Here is a 16,386-nt window from a genome sequence, read left to right on the forward strand (position 1 = left end):
TAATCTTCAGGTACCACAGGTGTTTCAACAAAAACAGTGGAAGGTGGACAGTTGGCCCTGAGAAGGAACCCAAAACCTACGACTACATTAAGAACATCATGGAAACCGCTTTGACCAAGCGGATGCAAGACGGCATTGGCATGAGCAGAAGGAGGGACATGGCGGCCACAGATCCCCGTCAAATTGCTCCCACTATCACTGGGATAGTGCCTCCCCCAACAGCACAGCTGGTCAAGGAACAGTTGTCAAGGTTTACTGGCTCTGCTTCATATACACAGAGATTGTTTTGTTTGTTTGTTTATTTGTTGCTTAACGTCCAGCCGACTACGCAGAGCCATATCAGGACAAGGAAGGGGGGATGAAGGGGGCCACTTGTCAAGCGATTCCTGTTTACAAATGCACTAACCCATTACTTGTGTCCCAGCAGGCTTTAGTAAAACTAAATTAATACCTACTGGAAGATTACCAGTTTCCAGTATGTTAAAATAGGCTTAACCTATCTACTGCTGGACTTACATCAGAACACTAACAGATTAAACTATACATGAATCGCGAGACAAGCGGCAAGAGAAGAGATTTTTGGAAAAAATACAGGTGAATGAGCAAGAAGGCAGAAAAAAAAAAGAATTCATGAAGAAAAAGAGAGCATGACAGGAAAGAGGAACCAAAAATCTACCTAACAGCAAACTAGAAAGCTCCTGCGGTTCCAAAAACAGGAGGGGCCTTTAATTTCATAACCGCAGTGCCCCACTGCGGGAATACACAGAGATCGAAATCAGACATTGTGTGAAGAAATAACTGTCAGCTGTTTGGTTTGATTACTTTTTTTAACCTTCAGGGATGATTGTCAGAACTGCTATATATCTTGATGACCAATGTGCATATTATTTTTGCGTTCTTATTGTGACAATTTCGAGCTTATGATCACACGGGCTAATCAAAAGATTGTAAACATATACAACATTGTACATTGAGTCACCCAAATGAAAAAGTTTTGTATAAATAGAGATATTTTGCCTGTATAATGTGTGCTTTAATATATATAGAAATGACCTTAGATATTTGTTTAATGCTATATATATTCCAATAAGCTGAATGCAAGAAAAGCTAAGTGTTTTGTCAGTTCAGCTTATTGGAATATGATTGGTTTGGTAGGTTTTTGTTTTTAATCAAAAAGGCATCATAAAACTAAATAACACCATTATACTCAATGTTAAATGTTTTAATATTTAATATTTTACTAGCACAGTGATCCCAATTAGTGCTGGAAACCAAATATCAGTCCACAATAACTAATGTCATAATGAATTTAATACATAACTAACAATCACCTAATGAACTTGTAAGTTAACTGGAAGTGGAACTTCTATTATTTCTTATTATTTAAAAAAAACACCACTTTGCTCTCACTAAAATTAATTGTTCCATTTTTTATGCTCTGAGAGTTTAAAAAAATGCAGACTCTACAAACCATTGCCTAAAACAAGCGCAAAGTATCATGTTTTATGGCGCAAGTAACGCGTGTGAAAGAAACACCAAAGAAAGAAAGGGACGTGTACAAGACCAATGGTATAACCTTCCTCCCTCATGACGCTGTGTGCCGGTTTGCATGCCGCTTTAAAGCGCCATCAAAGCGCCGTTGGTGTGAACTAAGCATAAAGTGGGCTCGGCCTGGTTTTTTTAAAAATTATTATTAAAATAGGTTATACATGTAAAAAGAAGAGGCATATTTTCTACAATTAATTAACAGCGTTTGAGCACAAAACCAAACAAAAAGAACTGGAGTCACCTTGCAAGGGCACTGTATGCATATCTGCTACAGTTCAACCGGAAGCGGTCATCTGAGGTGAGTTCTTATTAATTTGTTTGATTGATTTATGGGTTTTTTAATCCTTTTCCTACCAACTAACATTAGGACTCAAAACGTTGGTGATCCAACAATAAATAAAAATTTAAAAACAAAACACCACTATACGTTCTGACTTGAAATTTTGCATGTGGCTGCTTGAGTGTTGAGTTATTTAGACATAACAACAGCACAATTAGTAACTACATAATTTTGGAAATATGGCGTTGTGTTTTTTGTTAAGTGGATGGGTTTCTATGCACAATATTTTTTTTAAGTGCATGGGTTTCCTTGCATGTTATAATTAGCAAATTGCAGATTTGTTTTCCTTTCGTTAGGCACAAGAGAGTTAATAGTGTACAACTTCATTCTTCACAGTTGTATTTTTTTTTAGGCTGTGTATTCCAGGTAGGGAAGATGCTTCTGAAAGATGTGGAGAACATGAAGGAGGGAGAAGAAGAACTCAAGATGGACCTTAAAGAGATGGGGTACTCCACGGTTGAGCAGGCGTTGCTCCACATGATGAAGAGAGTTGAGGTGGAAGGCAAGGGTTGCAAGAATCTTGCTCTCACCTTCCGCCTACCTGGCTCTGGAGCTGGTGATCAAGCATCGAGAGGCTGGAGGGGTCCTGGCATCAAACCCTTACGTCTTTGGGTGCAACTCCAGGGTATGGACATTTAAAAAACCTTTTTAATAATAATAATAATAATAATAAAAGAACATTTGTATAGCGCTAATTCAAACTAAAAGCATGCTCTAAGCACTTAAGTCAAGAAGTTTTTAACACTTACAGCATAAGATGCGACAAACACACATCCTATGGCAAGATAGACAAAGTGTTAACCTTTTCTAGAAAGCATTTGGGTCTCTCTAAGCTGGCCTATAGTGTTATGTTCTACATGTATTAAGAACTCATGGACTAATTTTATTTAAGGATAAACTATTTATTGATGGGTTTTTTTTTTCTTCTTTTCTTCATAACAAAATGTTATGTCTTCAGGGCTCAAATGCTGCCATGAGAGGCGACAAGGTGCTCAGAGATCAAGTCAAGAAGTGCCAGGAGGCCGCACAGAAACAAAAGAGTCCACTTCTAGCACGACCAGAGTGGATCAAGTCCACAAAGCTTAGAAAGCAGGTGGCGACACTATCTCAACTCTGGATTGTCTACGGAAGAGCTGGACTCTCTTTGTTCTTTCATGGGACACTCGGAAGAGGTAAAGTTATAGTTAGTTAGCTGTTGCTTTTTGGGTCCAGCGGACCATAATAGGCCAAATCAGAACCCCACAAGTAGACAGGAAGTTCTTTTTCACAGTGAAAGGAGAAAAGAGACAGGTGTGCAAGCGTTATTTCCAGGCAACATTAGCTGTCAATCACTCATACATTCAGCATGCTCTGGAAAATTCTAAGGATGGTACCTTCTGTGGTCAGGATCAGCGCGGCAAAAACACGCCAGTCAACAAGACTCCAGAAGCTGACAGGAAAAGGGTTAAAACCCACATCGAATCTTTCCCTACAGTTGAATCCCACTACTGTAGGAAAAACACAGGAAGAATGTACTTAGATAGTTCACTGAATCTCAATCGTATGTATAAACTCTATGTGGACCAGTGTGACACTGAATGCGTCAAACCAGTGTCTGCCAGTCTCTACAGAGACATATTCAACAAAGACTACGACAATCTCTCATTTCACAAGCCCAAAAAAGATCAATGTACTAAGTGCAACAGTTACCTTGAGGACAAGAGAGCAAATCGTGTCACACCAGACAAAGCAAAAGAGCATGAAGATCACCTCCAGAGAAAACAGGAAGCAAGAGAAGAAAAGGAAAAGGACAAGAAGGAAGCGCAAGAAGATGAACATCTCTTTGTGGCAACGTTTGACTTACAAGAAGTCTTGCCCGTCCCATTCAACCCAACAAGTATGACCTTCTACAAGCGCAATCTGAATGTATATGATCTCACTGTCTTTTCTCTTGGTGACAAGAAAGGGACATGCTACATATGGACAGAAGTAGAGGGACAGAGGGGCTCAAATGAGATTGGCACATGTATCTACAAACATTTAGAATCTCTTCCAAAGTCAGTAGAGCATGTAGTTTTGTACTCAGATACGTGCGCCGGACAGAACAGGAACAAATTCATGACTGCAGGGCTGCTTCATGCAGTCCAAAACATTGAAAACATCAAAATCATCGACCAGAAATACTTTGAAAGCGGCCACTCCCAAATGGAGTGTGACTCTATGCACTCCACAATCGAAAGAGCAAGCAGGGGAGTGAAAGTGCACCATCCTGACCAATGGATGACAGTGTGTCAGTGTGCCAGAGGTTCTGATCCCTACACAGTTGTTCCACTGACTCACGACTCTTTCTGGAACTTCAAAGAAGTTGCAAGAAGCATGATCAGAAATACAAAAACTGACATAAACAACCACAAAGTCCAATGGCTCAAAATCAAATGGATTCGCGTCACAAAAGCCGATGATGACACAGTTTTTTTTCAAATACAGGATGGGCGATTCATTCGCCCAGCTCAAAATTCGAGGTTCGAGCCGACGAGGATGTCCACAGATTTCCAGGACAGTCGTGCTTCCGGGACTTTATGAAAACCAGTTGGACATGACCTCAAAGAAAAAGAAAGACCTCCTTGACCTGTGTGAAGCTGGTGTAATTCCGAGACATCATCATGAGTATTTCAGACAACTGCCGAGTTCAGCTGCTGCCCGAGACTGCTTACCAGAAGTTGATGTCCTTGAACAGCTGGATGACACGGACGATGAGTAAACAGACCCTCATCAACTCATTCATTATTCTTCCTTGAACGACTGCAGCTTTTTATGTGTGCATAGCAGTTACTGTACCTATGGATTTGCATTACTGTCAGTGTGACTGTAAACTGCGACAACTGTGCCTTATGATTTTCCTGTGCTAGTAAATAATGTACACGAATTAGGCATTGATGACCAATTTTCGACATTTTGAGGTCACCCATAAAGCCTGCTTCGGGGTTCATCTCATATTTACGGGTGAAACAATGCTGTATGGGTGACCGAAAAATGTCGAAAAGAGGTCATCAATGACAGTGTAAACTGTTTAAAAACAACACAGTAACCTCGAACTCTCTTTTGTCCAGGAATACAGACAGTGACAAAACACAAAAACAAAATAAACCAAGCTTTGTTACTCACAAGTCACCATCCGAATTATGAGTTCCAATTTCTTACTTCAATGTTGGCTCCCTGCCCGATTCACAATGGTGTTTTTTTCTTCTTCTAGTGGTTATCATTATGTTGGTTTCGCTTCAAGAAGCCCAAGAAATGATTGTGATTTTCTTGCGTATGATCGGCTTCTGTGGAACATGTCCGACACACAGGAAGTCGATTTTTTTCATTGGTGACGTCATTGTAAAATATGTACGTCATTCATTCGTGAGCTCATGAATACGCAGACAAAAAATTGTATCAATGCTGACACTCAGAAGAGACTCAGATTTCCGAGATTTTGATTGGTTCACTAAGCGGTGATCAACACCCCGATGATCCCCTCGTTGTCTCATTGTTCCCCTCTTAGTGAGAAATCTATTCATCCCCCCCATTTTGTCCAAATGAGGTTTACAATTTTGTTTGTCCCGGGTTGTGGACATATGGAACTATATCTGTGAATTTGCAAACTGTGCCAGTGGAAGTGTACCAGAATGTTGTTTATGGATTTCTATAGCTGTTCCTGAACAAAGCCTTCAAAGCACTTAGGTACGTGAGACTTCCTTTCTACATATTTTCCCCTGCATGATTCTTGAGGTATTTGAGTGTCTCCGTGTAGACTGTTTTTTAGTATTAATGGTTTAAAATGCCTCATATATTTGGAACAATGTGCTGTCTGTGTTGTTCTGTTTTTACATGTGAAAATACCCTATCACTATAAAATATTTCCTTTACATTGTTAGAATATGAATACTGATTAATGTTGTTTTTTCCTCCCACAAATGCTTTGGTACTGTGTTATGTTATATATACAGCAGTCCCTGCAATGTACGGCCCCCGGCGTGAGCGGACACCTGACATGTACGGACACATTTGCTCGGCACGGAGTGTTTTCCTTCTATATTTGCCCCCCCTTAAACGGACACCTGCAAAACGTGGACGCGGACACTCATTTTCGGTCCCAACAGCAGGTCATACCTCCAATGTACGGACAGACCATCGTCAAATGTTCACCACAACAAAGTCGATAACAGAGCAGTCCGGCTCTTGGTACAAAGATCACAGCCGCAATGGCGTGATGACAGTCACTGATAAGTTGAGTGCACGTGTATCCATCAGGAGAGAGGGGGGGGGTAGTTTTGGTCAGGAGTGGAGTACATGCGAAGATGCCAACATGAAACTGCACTGTGCTCTTTATTCTTGTCTGTTGGACGTAAACAACAGAAACCACATGTACAGTCGATGAAGGTCCTGAGCGAAAGAGAGTGAAAAACGGCCACAGTTCTCAGCATCGTGTGTCTGTGTGTAACCTCTTTCATTGACAAGATACTCTTGTTTCCCCTCAGCCTTGACCAGTGAGTCGGTTGCCTAATCTGTGAACCCTTCAGTTGTCTTGCTTTGTCAAAAGTTAGGACACAGTCAACTGGTTTTGCTCTGAGTGAACAGTGCAGCTGGCCTCTCTAGCCACAGCCCCAAACAGTACATGGCTGGAGGGAGTGAGAGAGAGGGAGAGGGGGGGGGGGGGGGGTAGCTGGCTAAACTCTGTGGGGTGTCCGGTGTCACTACATGTCAGCAGGAAGAGCATTGGAGAGAAATAGAGAGGTGTACTCTTCCACACAATTTCCAAGCATCAGTTGTCACGGCTTGGGGTAGGCATTAGTGAGGGAGAGTGGGAGCTGTGTTATGTACTGTGTATTTCCGACTGAAGAGTGAAAAGTCACTGCCATGCCACATGATCGGCATGCAGTCAATAAAGCCAGACAAGAAGAAAATTACATGACTATGACATGCAGCTCTATCTGCTGCTATTTCTTCAAACTGGTTTTCAAGCTTATTCTTTCAAAGCGTCTGCACACGCTCCTCTGTGCTGTGTTTGTGTGGCTGCTTTCGTATGTCAGTGCATGGTGAGTGTGTTCACTGCCTTGAGGATTTATTTTATCTCTTCTTTTCAACACTTTTCATACAAATCATTTTTACAGAACGTTTAAAGAAGTATTAGGAGTTTATTGTTATTGTTTAGTAGCCACAAGAAGTGATTAGCATAGATTCAATCCTGTTGTTTGTGTGTCTCTGTGTGAATGTATGGCGGAGGGGGGGGGTGTGGTCACCCCTCCCGTGACCGGACACCTGCAATGTACGGACAGTTTTGCTATGGCCCAAGGGTGTCCGTTCATGAGAGGGACTGCTGTAGAAGACTGGTCTAATGAGTTAATGTAATATTGTTGCACAAAATAATGTTCAAGCTAAAAATGCATTTTTTTCTCATGGAAGATCGGCTTATCTTACAGTGGTCCAATCTTACTTAAAAATTGATTCACCTTCAGCGTTAACGCCATTTTCTGGATTTTGAACACCTCAATGAAGACAAAAGAAAACAAGATGCAATGTGTTCAAAATCAATAACGTTGATCTGTATATAGAAGAAAGGTCTAGCAACTTGATGTAATGTTCTTGCCCAAGATTTGTTCAACTCACGAGTATTTTTTCTCAGGCAGGACTGGATTAATCCACAGTAGTCCGATCTTGCCCAAAATTTGTTCAGCCCATGAGTATTTTTTCTCAAACAACACTGGATTATCCCAAAGTAGTCTGATCTTGCTCAAAATTTCAATCGCCACCAGCAGACAAATTTTATGCAACAAGGGATTACCTATTAAAAATGCACATTTCTACACTTTCTTTTTCATTTAAGGCAACCGTAACCTACTGTGATAAGTTATTGCCTTAATACCCACGTTCACGCTAATCATTGGATATGTCCGTTAAGTTTGTGATTTGTTTAAGCCTTTCAAACTTTTGAAGTGATGCAGGAAGAAACTATTCAAAATGGCGGCATTCTCAGTAGACCGTTGTTGCTCTAAGGTGACGAATTCCACTTTTCTCCGAAATGTAATTCAATGCCAAAACTTTATGTTTAAATGCATTTATTGTAACAGGTGCCAGACGGGGGCATGAGGCAGATATCTGAGATGGTCAGTTGGGGGCATGAGGCAGATATCTGAGATGGTCAGTTATCTGATGGATCTTCCGGAAAATAGACCGTTGCTCAACACTGAGGAAGACATCATCACTATCTTGCTACGCTTTGCCAGTGATGGAGCGAAGATCACGAAATGCAAAGATTCTGTGAGGGCAGTCTGCAAATTGATCCCGCCAATTGAATATGGACGCTACACCCGGAAAAGCTCCCCCGATGATGATTTTGTTTGTTTGTTTGTTTAACGCCCAGCCAACCACGAAGGGCCATATCAGGGCGGTGCTGCTTTGACATATAACGTGCGCCACACACAAGACAGAAGTCGCAGCACAGGCTTCATGTCTCACCCAGTCACATTATTCTTACACCGGACCAACCAGTCCTAGCACTAACCCCATAATGCCAGATGCCAGGCGGAGCAGTCATTAGATTGCCAAGTTTAAAGTCTTAGGTATGACCCGGCCGGGGTTCGAACCCATGACCTCCCGATCACGGGGCGGACGCCTTACCACCAGGCTTCTGTATATGGGTAAGTGCCAAATTTCACTATTCATTTTTCTCGAGGCTCCATCATTATATTTTACACATACAGTTGATTCATATTATGGTGGAACATATGAATATAACTTTGAAAAGACTTGTTTCTTTCTTTATTTGGTGTTTAACGTCGTTTTCAACCACGAAAAAGACTTGTTTGTTTTCTCTCCCAACTGGTTGAATATGTACATATATAAAGTGTAACAATCAGCAGCAGTCTTCTGAAATCTCTACTGTCACAATGTGTGACAGTACTCACGGAGATCGGACTGAATGTGAAGGCTGTGATCTGTGACCAGGGGTCCAACAATAGAAAAGCCATCAAGGATCTTGGGATCACCCAGGATATACCCTTCTTCTTGAGCAATGATAAGGCAGTGTACGTCTTCTACGACCCACCGCATCTCCTCAAAAACACGAGAAACAATCTTAAGGACCCCAAATACTATATTGAAGGACTTTTTGGTGTGGTATAACAACTTGGATACAGGTCCGTATCTGGTTGCTTTGCAGCATCAGATTAGTATGTACGCTACTCTGCGAGTTGATTTGATGAAAGACGATATTTCTGTCCCTGGTGTGACACTGAATGTATTGATAGGTTCCGGGTGCGTATCGCTAGCGCTACGTGTCATTTGTGCTACGTGTCATTTGTCCTACGTGTCATTTGTGCTACGTGCCGCTATCGCAACGTTGATTAGTGCTACAAATAATTTGTCGATAAGTCGCTATCATTCGTTCATTATCACTACATCTTTTAGCGCTACGTGTCATTATCGCTACGTGTCAATACCACTACTTACTGACGACTCTCTCTTTCTCATTTTTTCTCTCGCTCTCACTCCTGGTTTGTGTGTGTATATGTATGTCTGTGTATGTGTGTGTGTGTGTGTGTGTGTGTGTGTGTGTGTGTGACTCTATCTCTCTCTCTCTCTTGCTCACCCGCTCGCTCACTCACTCTGTCTCTGTCTCTCTCTCTCATGTTATGTTCGTTTGTATGTATGTTTTTGTTTGTTATTTTAATGTACGTTTTCCCTATGTGGACATGCAGAATGCCTCGGCAAGCTGAAAGGACTGTGACACAAAACATCCCGGTGTCGCCTGAACTACAAGCGGTCCAACACATCATAGAGGTACCTGCTCTACATGTGGACGTCGAACCCATCCCAGACTTAGGAGAGCTCCTGTAAGTGGATTTGCTTTCTTCATGTTTATATATCGTATAACTGGCACATTTTGCAATCAAATTGTTTGCTTTTTTGCTTTTTATCCCATCATTTATTGTGTACAATCTTCAATAGTTATTAACAACTGATAAATGCAAGAAGCTGCAACGTTTCCAATTTCCTGCCTGACCTTTTTTTTCCAAAGAACATTTTATACTCTTCTAAACAATAGCAGTTAAAAGTAACAGAACTCCATTTTGCTTTTGTTTTTGTTTCGCCGAAAAAGCAAAAGTGTCCGCCGAAAAAATAAATGGTTCTAAAAACTGAATTTAATGGCAAACTCGGAGATTATTTGTAGAGTGCAGTGAAAAGGACTGAAGCTTCTCAGAAATTGCTTTGCCTCTCGCGCTTTGTTGAAGGATGGCTCAGGTCGAATCATTCGGTGGAAATACCTAGACGAACTCCATGAGATTTAAGAGAGAGAAGGACCGCATTTGGCAAACAAATTGAGAAAAGAACACCTGTCATGGCAGAGCCAAAAGACAAAGGTTAAACTGGCGGAGCAGACATTGAGCAACAGTGTGGCAGAAGCTTTCGTGTTCTGCGGGGTTAGTTGGTTATTATTGGTTATCGTTTTTCAGCAGGTAATGCTATTCAAGACCGATGCAAGTTTGTTCCTTTTTACGTTCACATGGTAGGTTAACCCCCATGCTTAAAACGATTTACAATCAGGTTGGTTGGTTGGGTTTTGGGTTTTAATGTCCCTTCAGCAGATGCTAGCTGCTATTCGAGACTGATGCAGTTATTTTCTTTATCCCTTCATGTGGCAAGTTCTACGTTTCAGTTTATCACTGTAAAAAGAGAGTTCTAAAAACTTCACCATTATCACATTTTGTAATTTTTTTTATCATATTATAACAAGTTTATTTTATATTCTCACTACGTCTCTAACAAAATGTATTTTCCGATTTGATACGTCTCTAACAAAATGTATTTTCCGATTTGAAGTTGCTTCCCGACGGACTATCCGTCCGGCTGAGTATGCCGCAGAGGAGCAATGGCTGTTTCGCACCCAAGTTCAGAAGTCTTTTCCTACAGTGCACTCTGATGATGAGTACATGACAATGTTTACTCAACTGATCTGGGATTAGGAAGCCACCACTATGCTCGCTCGATATTGTAAGACTTTTCATACCTTTTTCATACCATGTACTTCTGGAATCATGCCAGCTCAGTACAAGAATTGGTTGCTGCATAGGCACGTCTTCGCATTCGGACTTTGCTGAAAAACTTACTCGATTTGCCAGACTAGTTTTATTTCTCCAAAGGCATTCCATCAAAAGCGCGTTAGCAGAAGACAGGGTAAAAAGTGGTGACCAGGACGTAATGGAAGGAACAATAATTATGACAGATGCTCGCCACGCTTGCCGGAAGATTGGTTGGTTGGTTGGTTATTGTAGCTTTGTCTCTTAAGCATCTTAATGCTATTCGGGACAGATGCAAGTGTCAAGGAATTTTTATGTTTAGGTGACCTGTAAATGAACAGAGAAATGTATGTTTTCTTTTCTTGGAGATCAGTAATGATTTTTTTGTGTGTTGGTATTTAGATAAATAGTCGGAAATTTGTATGAGGTTTTGGTAAATAGACGTTTTCCGAGTGTGTTCTGTTTACCTTTTGTTTTGGTCTCCCGGAAGTACTCATTTCTAAATTTGCATAGGTATGTTTTACTTTTGTAGTTTCGGTTAGCAGTAATAGTGTTTTGTGTCACTGTAGGTAGCTGTCACCCCTATGGTTTAAATGAGATTGCTGTTTTGTTCTGCAGGGGGCTCTGAGAGCGAGAAGAAAGCATGGGGAATGGATGTGCGTATGCTTCGGGGTGAATCAGTGATTGAATGGGTAAAGTGTGTTCTATTTTGCAAGCCAAGGTGTGTTAGAAAATAAGTGCTGCTGTGGAATATTCGTGTTGAACAGATAAGTGTTGGTTTTTATCGGTTTTAAGTTATTCTGCTTATTTGGATTTTTGACTTTGCTGTGTAGACGTGTTCATTTTTATATTTAGTCAAGTTTTGACTAAATATTTTAACATCGAGGGGGAATCGAAACGAGGGTCGTGGTGTATGTGCGTGCGTGTGTGTGTGTGTGTGTGTGTGTGTGTGCGTGTGTGTGTAGAGCGATTCAGACTAAACTACTGGACCGATCTTTATGAAATTTGACATAAGAGTTCCTGGGTATGAAATCCCCGAACGTTTTTTTCATTTTTTTGATAAATGTCTTTGATGACGTCATATCCGGCTTTTCGTGAAAGTTGAGGCGGCACTGTCACGCCCTCATTTTTCAACCAAATTGGTTGAAATTTTGGTCAAGTACTCTTCGACGAAGCCCGGGGTTCGGTATTGCATTTCAGCTTGGTGGCTTAAAAATTAATTAATGACTTTGGTCATTAAAAATCTGAAAATTGTAAAAAAAAAAAAAAAAATTTATAAAACGATCCAAATTTACGTTTATCTTATTCTCCATCATTTGCTGATTCCAAAAACATATAAATATGTTATATTCGGATTAAAACCAAGCTCTGAAAATTAAATATATAAAAATTATTAGCAACATTTTTTTTTGGAAATCAATTTAAAAACACTTTCATCTTATTCCTTGTCGGTTCCTGATTCCAAAAATATATAGATATGATATGTTTGGATTAAAAACACGCTCAGAAAGTTAAAACGAAGAGAGGTACAGAAAAGCGTGCTATCCTTCTCAGCGCAACGAATACCCCGCTCTTCTTGTCAATTCCACGTGCACTGCCTTTGCCACGGGCGGTGGAGTGACGATGCTACGAGTATACGGTCTTGCTGCGTTGCGTTGCGTTCAGTTTCATTCTGTGAGTTCGACAGCTACTTGACTAAATATTGTATTTTCGCCTTACGCGACTTGTTTATACTGTGACTTCAATGAGTACCGTATCTCGTGATTGCGTTATTCCATTGTTCTGGCATTCTGTTTTTGAGTCAATAGTGAAATCTTCGAAGTTTTATTTGTTTACCAAAGTGTTTGTGGCCGTGGGGTTGCGTGACGTCATCTTCCAGTGTGTTGGTGAATGACAGTGTGTGCCTCAGTGTGTACAAGTGAGTAATTGTCTGTGCGTATGACAAAATCGGTGTGCACAGGAGTCCGGTACAGGACCACTACTATGCAGACACAACATTTCACTGACAGCAAGTTTGTTCTGAAATTCTGAAAGGAAGGCTTTATTCGGAGTTCAACTCCGAATAAAGCGGCGATCTTATTCGGAGTCGACACACCTCCAACATCCCTCTCTGACACACCTCCTACATCCCTCTCTGACAAACCTCCTACATCCCTCTCTGATGCACCTCCTACATCCCTCTCTTCTGCACCTCCCATGTTCCTCTCCGATGCACCCCCTACGTAACTCTCTAACACAACTCCGTCCCCCTCTGATGCACCGCCTGTGCCCATCTCTGGTGCAACTGCGTCACTCTCTATCTCCAATATAACAAATTCCTTGTCCAATGAAATCAGATCAAAAACTGTTGAAAGACTCTCAATATGTTTCCTGCAAGAAGCCTCTCCGAGCAATGGCAAAAATGATTCAAGCTTGCTGGTGACCTGTCGTACCAACAAGAACTTTTCTTCTGGACTTGCACACTTCGGAGCAGGAAAAACAACATGCTGTTCAACTCCGAATAAAGCGGCGATCTTATTCGGAGTCGAGTGCGAATAAGATGGCCGCTTTATTGGGAGTTGGACTGCGAATGAGTTTTTGAGTTTTTCACAAACAGCACGTTCTTTTCTTTCTCGAACGCTTTCAAAGTCTGCAAAAGACGAAAATCGTCCCCCCAACGAAATGCTGCAGTCATCGGTAACCATCTTCCGGTTTTGACTTCCGGTCGGGTCGGGTTTTTACGAGTGCGCACCCAGCAGACTCCGAATAAAGTCAAGTGATTAATCGGAGTTGGACTCCGAATAGTCACTTCGATTCTGAAAACAGCTGGGTTGGGACAGGCACGCGTCTCTTCAAAATCAGCAGCACAAATTAGAGCCACTGTCACTTAGCTAGGCAAAACAAAGGCAGTTGCGAAGATTAAACGGGCAATGGGAATAAACATGGAGTGTGAGAAAAAGGAGAGGAAGTTTCAGGAGGAATTGCTGCGTGGGAAAATAAATGTTAGTATAATACCTCTCTCGGGCACCAACAAAGGGGGTAAAAAATCAAGGGTCTGCCAAACCCGGCAAATGCAGTAGGCAGCCCAGAGAACCCATGCTGGCCCAATTTTGTTACTGATCTCATAGACCAGTACGACAAGATGCTAACTTGGCATAACAACACCATGTCAGAAAATGAAATTTGGATTAAAATCGGGGGTGACCACGGGAGTTTTAAAGTTGTTCTTGAAGTAGCAAATCTCCACAATCCAATGCTAACTCCAAGTTGGTTGTGATAACTGAAGCGAAAGATTCGCTGAAAACCTCAGAAAGATTTTAGGCAGTACTGTTAAAGGGAGTGAGTGCAGTCGACGGCATGATGTGGAAAGGAAAAAGGCTGCGGGTGTTTGGGGATTATAATTTCCAGTCAAAGATGTATGGACTATCAGGAACCCAGAGTTGTCACCCATGTCTTTGGTGCAAGACTTTCAAAACGCAGATGCAATCGAGTCAAAGAGAAAAAGCCCCCAAAAGAACGCTGGGACACATGAAAGAAGACCTAAAAAAAAAATATCACGAATCTGTCAGTGACAAAAAAACATGCCAGAGACAACCACAACTTCATTCGTACTCCAATATGGGACGTCAAACTGAGTCATGTAGCGCCGCCTTACCTTCATTTGCTCCTTGGTATTGTAAACAAACATCACGATCTTCTTGAAAATAAGTGTCACAAACTTGACAAGCAAAAAGAGGTCCTCTCCAAAAAAGGAAAGTCTCAAAGTCATTGACAACACTACGGCAGCATTCAGAAAGTGTGTCAGCAAAATATTAGTACATATTTTTGTGTTGGTGGTCATAGCACAAGGCTATGTTGATACAGCATCAGAGGCTATGTTGATACATACCGTATTCTTCGGCGAAATGGGGAAGTTAATTTAAAAACGATGTCAGTCTTCGAAACATCTGAAGGACCAATAGTTGCAGGGGTTAATGAGATTTTGAATAAGCATAGCATAACACCTCAGGCCTTTTTGGTGGCACCTTAAATGGAAATCACTGCAACAAATACATAAGCTATCAAACCAGACTTGAAAAAAGACTTCTACCAAGAGTGGTCCAAATGGTTTCCTTCACAAGTCTGTGAGGTTGGTTGGTTGGTTTTTGGGGTTTAATGTCTCTTCAGCAGATGCTAGCTGCTATTCGAGACCGATGCAGTTATTTTCTTTTCCCTTCATATGGCAAGTTCTACGTTTCAGACTATTTACATTCAAATCTATCACTGTAAAAGAAGGTTCTAAAAATTAATCATTTTCACTTCTGGTACTTTAAATCTTGTAAAAAATCTTGATCTCTTTTAAAAAGTTAAAAATCTTGTCCGGGGGAACATCCCGGATACAAGTCTGTGAGGACATTTACACACACACACACACTTTCTCTGCGCTTCGCGGAACACTCTCTTTTTTACGGTGGTAATAACTATCAGAGGTGTTAGGATAAGGCAATTAAAACAGTACCTCTGCGCTTCGCGGAGCCCCCCTCTCCGATAAACCACCAGAGGTGGTCAGTGGTTAGAGAAGTTTAATAGGACGTGGTTTCTCTATCGAGGTTTGCTTAGTGTTTAATGCTTAGATTAGTACCAGACAAATGGTGTGGGGTGGGCGTGGAAGTTAGATCGACCGGTGAGAAGGGGGGGATGGGAACTGGTATACAAATATAAAGCTTTATCAACTAGACTCAGATAGCTACCCCACAGCCATTTTGGTAAAACATACAAAAAACCATGGATGTTTGGACCTGTACCCGTGTAGAACAGGTGTTCGATTTGTGCAAGAATTTTGTCCTGGATGTTTCTTTGTCGATCCCTGGGCCATCCACACCTGTTGGATAGACGACGAGGGAGAACTGATGACGATGTGGGGAGATCGAGCTGTCGATGTGATGTTTGGGGGAGTTGAATATTGCAATGCCCGTTTGCAGGACATCAAGAACAACCTCATACCCTATGTCAGGGATGTGTTTTGGCCAGTGCGCTATTTGCAAAATAACTCATCTCTTTGTGGGTAGTGGTAGTGACAGCGGTATAGATTCAGACCATGATGATGATGATTTTGATGACGATGGCTGGGTGGAAGTGTATGTGTACAACCAACAAGCGGTGCGAGACGATGACCCTGAGAGCAGTGTAGAAGACAACTAACAAACTCAGGTAAACACGAGTTAGTTAAAAAAAAGAGAACAAGAGAGTAAGAGACCGCGGGAGCGGGGAAGAGGAATTGGGAGGTAGGTGTAAGTGTGTGTATGTATGAGAGAGAGAGATCGAGAGAGAGAGAGAGCAAGCGAGCGAAAGAGTACCCGTGTGAGGATTCGACACACACACACTTTGTACCAGTGGTGTGGGAGGGGCGTTGTTTTTAGTTAGACAACAGCAGCAAGAGTATTTATACCGACCCCTAGCTTTGAACAGCGTCAATTAGATAAAACTTTTTCGAACCAA

The 16,386-nt window shown here is 41.5% G+C and overlaps 1 protein-coding gene across 1 annotated transcript in view; it reads left to right on the forward strand.

Moving 5' to 3' along the window:
• Positions 1-1,129: 1,129 nt before the first annotated feature.
• Positions 1,130-16,386, forward strand: part of LOC138973678 (uncharacterized) — a 68,156-nt gene continuing 52,899 nt past the window's right edge. Inside the window, exons 1-3 of the mRNA XM_070346414.1 lie at positions 1,130-1,846; positions 2,255-2,513; positions 2,847-3,060. Of these exons, the coding sequence (XP_070202515.1) occupies positions 2,264-2,513; positions 2,847-2,974 (378 nt within the window). The 5' untranslated portion in view covers positions 1,130-1,846; positions 2,255-2,263 and the 3' untranslated portion in view covers positions 2,975-3,060. The remainder of the gene's footprint in view (positions 1,847-2,254; positions 2,514-2,846; positions 3,061-16,386) is intronic.

Source organism: Littorina saxatilis, linkage group LG8 (genome assembly GCF_037325665.1).
Source record: "Littorina saxatilis isolate snail1 linkage group LG8, US_GU_Lsax_2.0, whole genome shotgun sequence".
NCBI lineage: Eukaryota > Metazoa > Mollusca > Gastropoda > Littorinimorpha > Littorinidae > Littorina > Littorina saxatilis.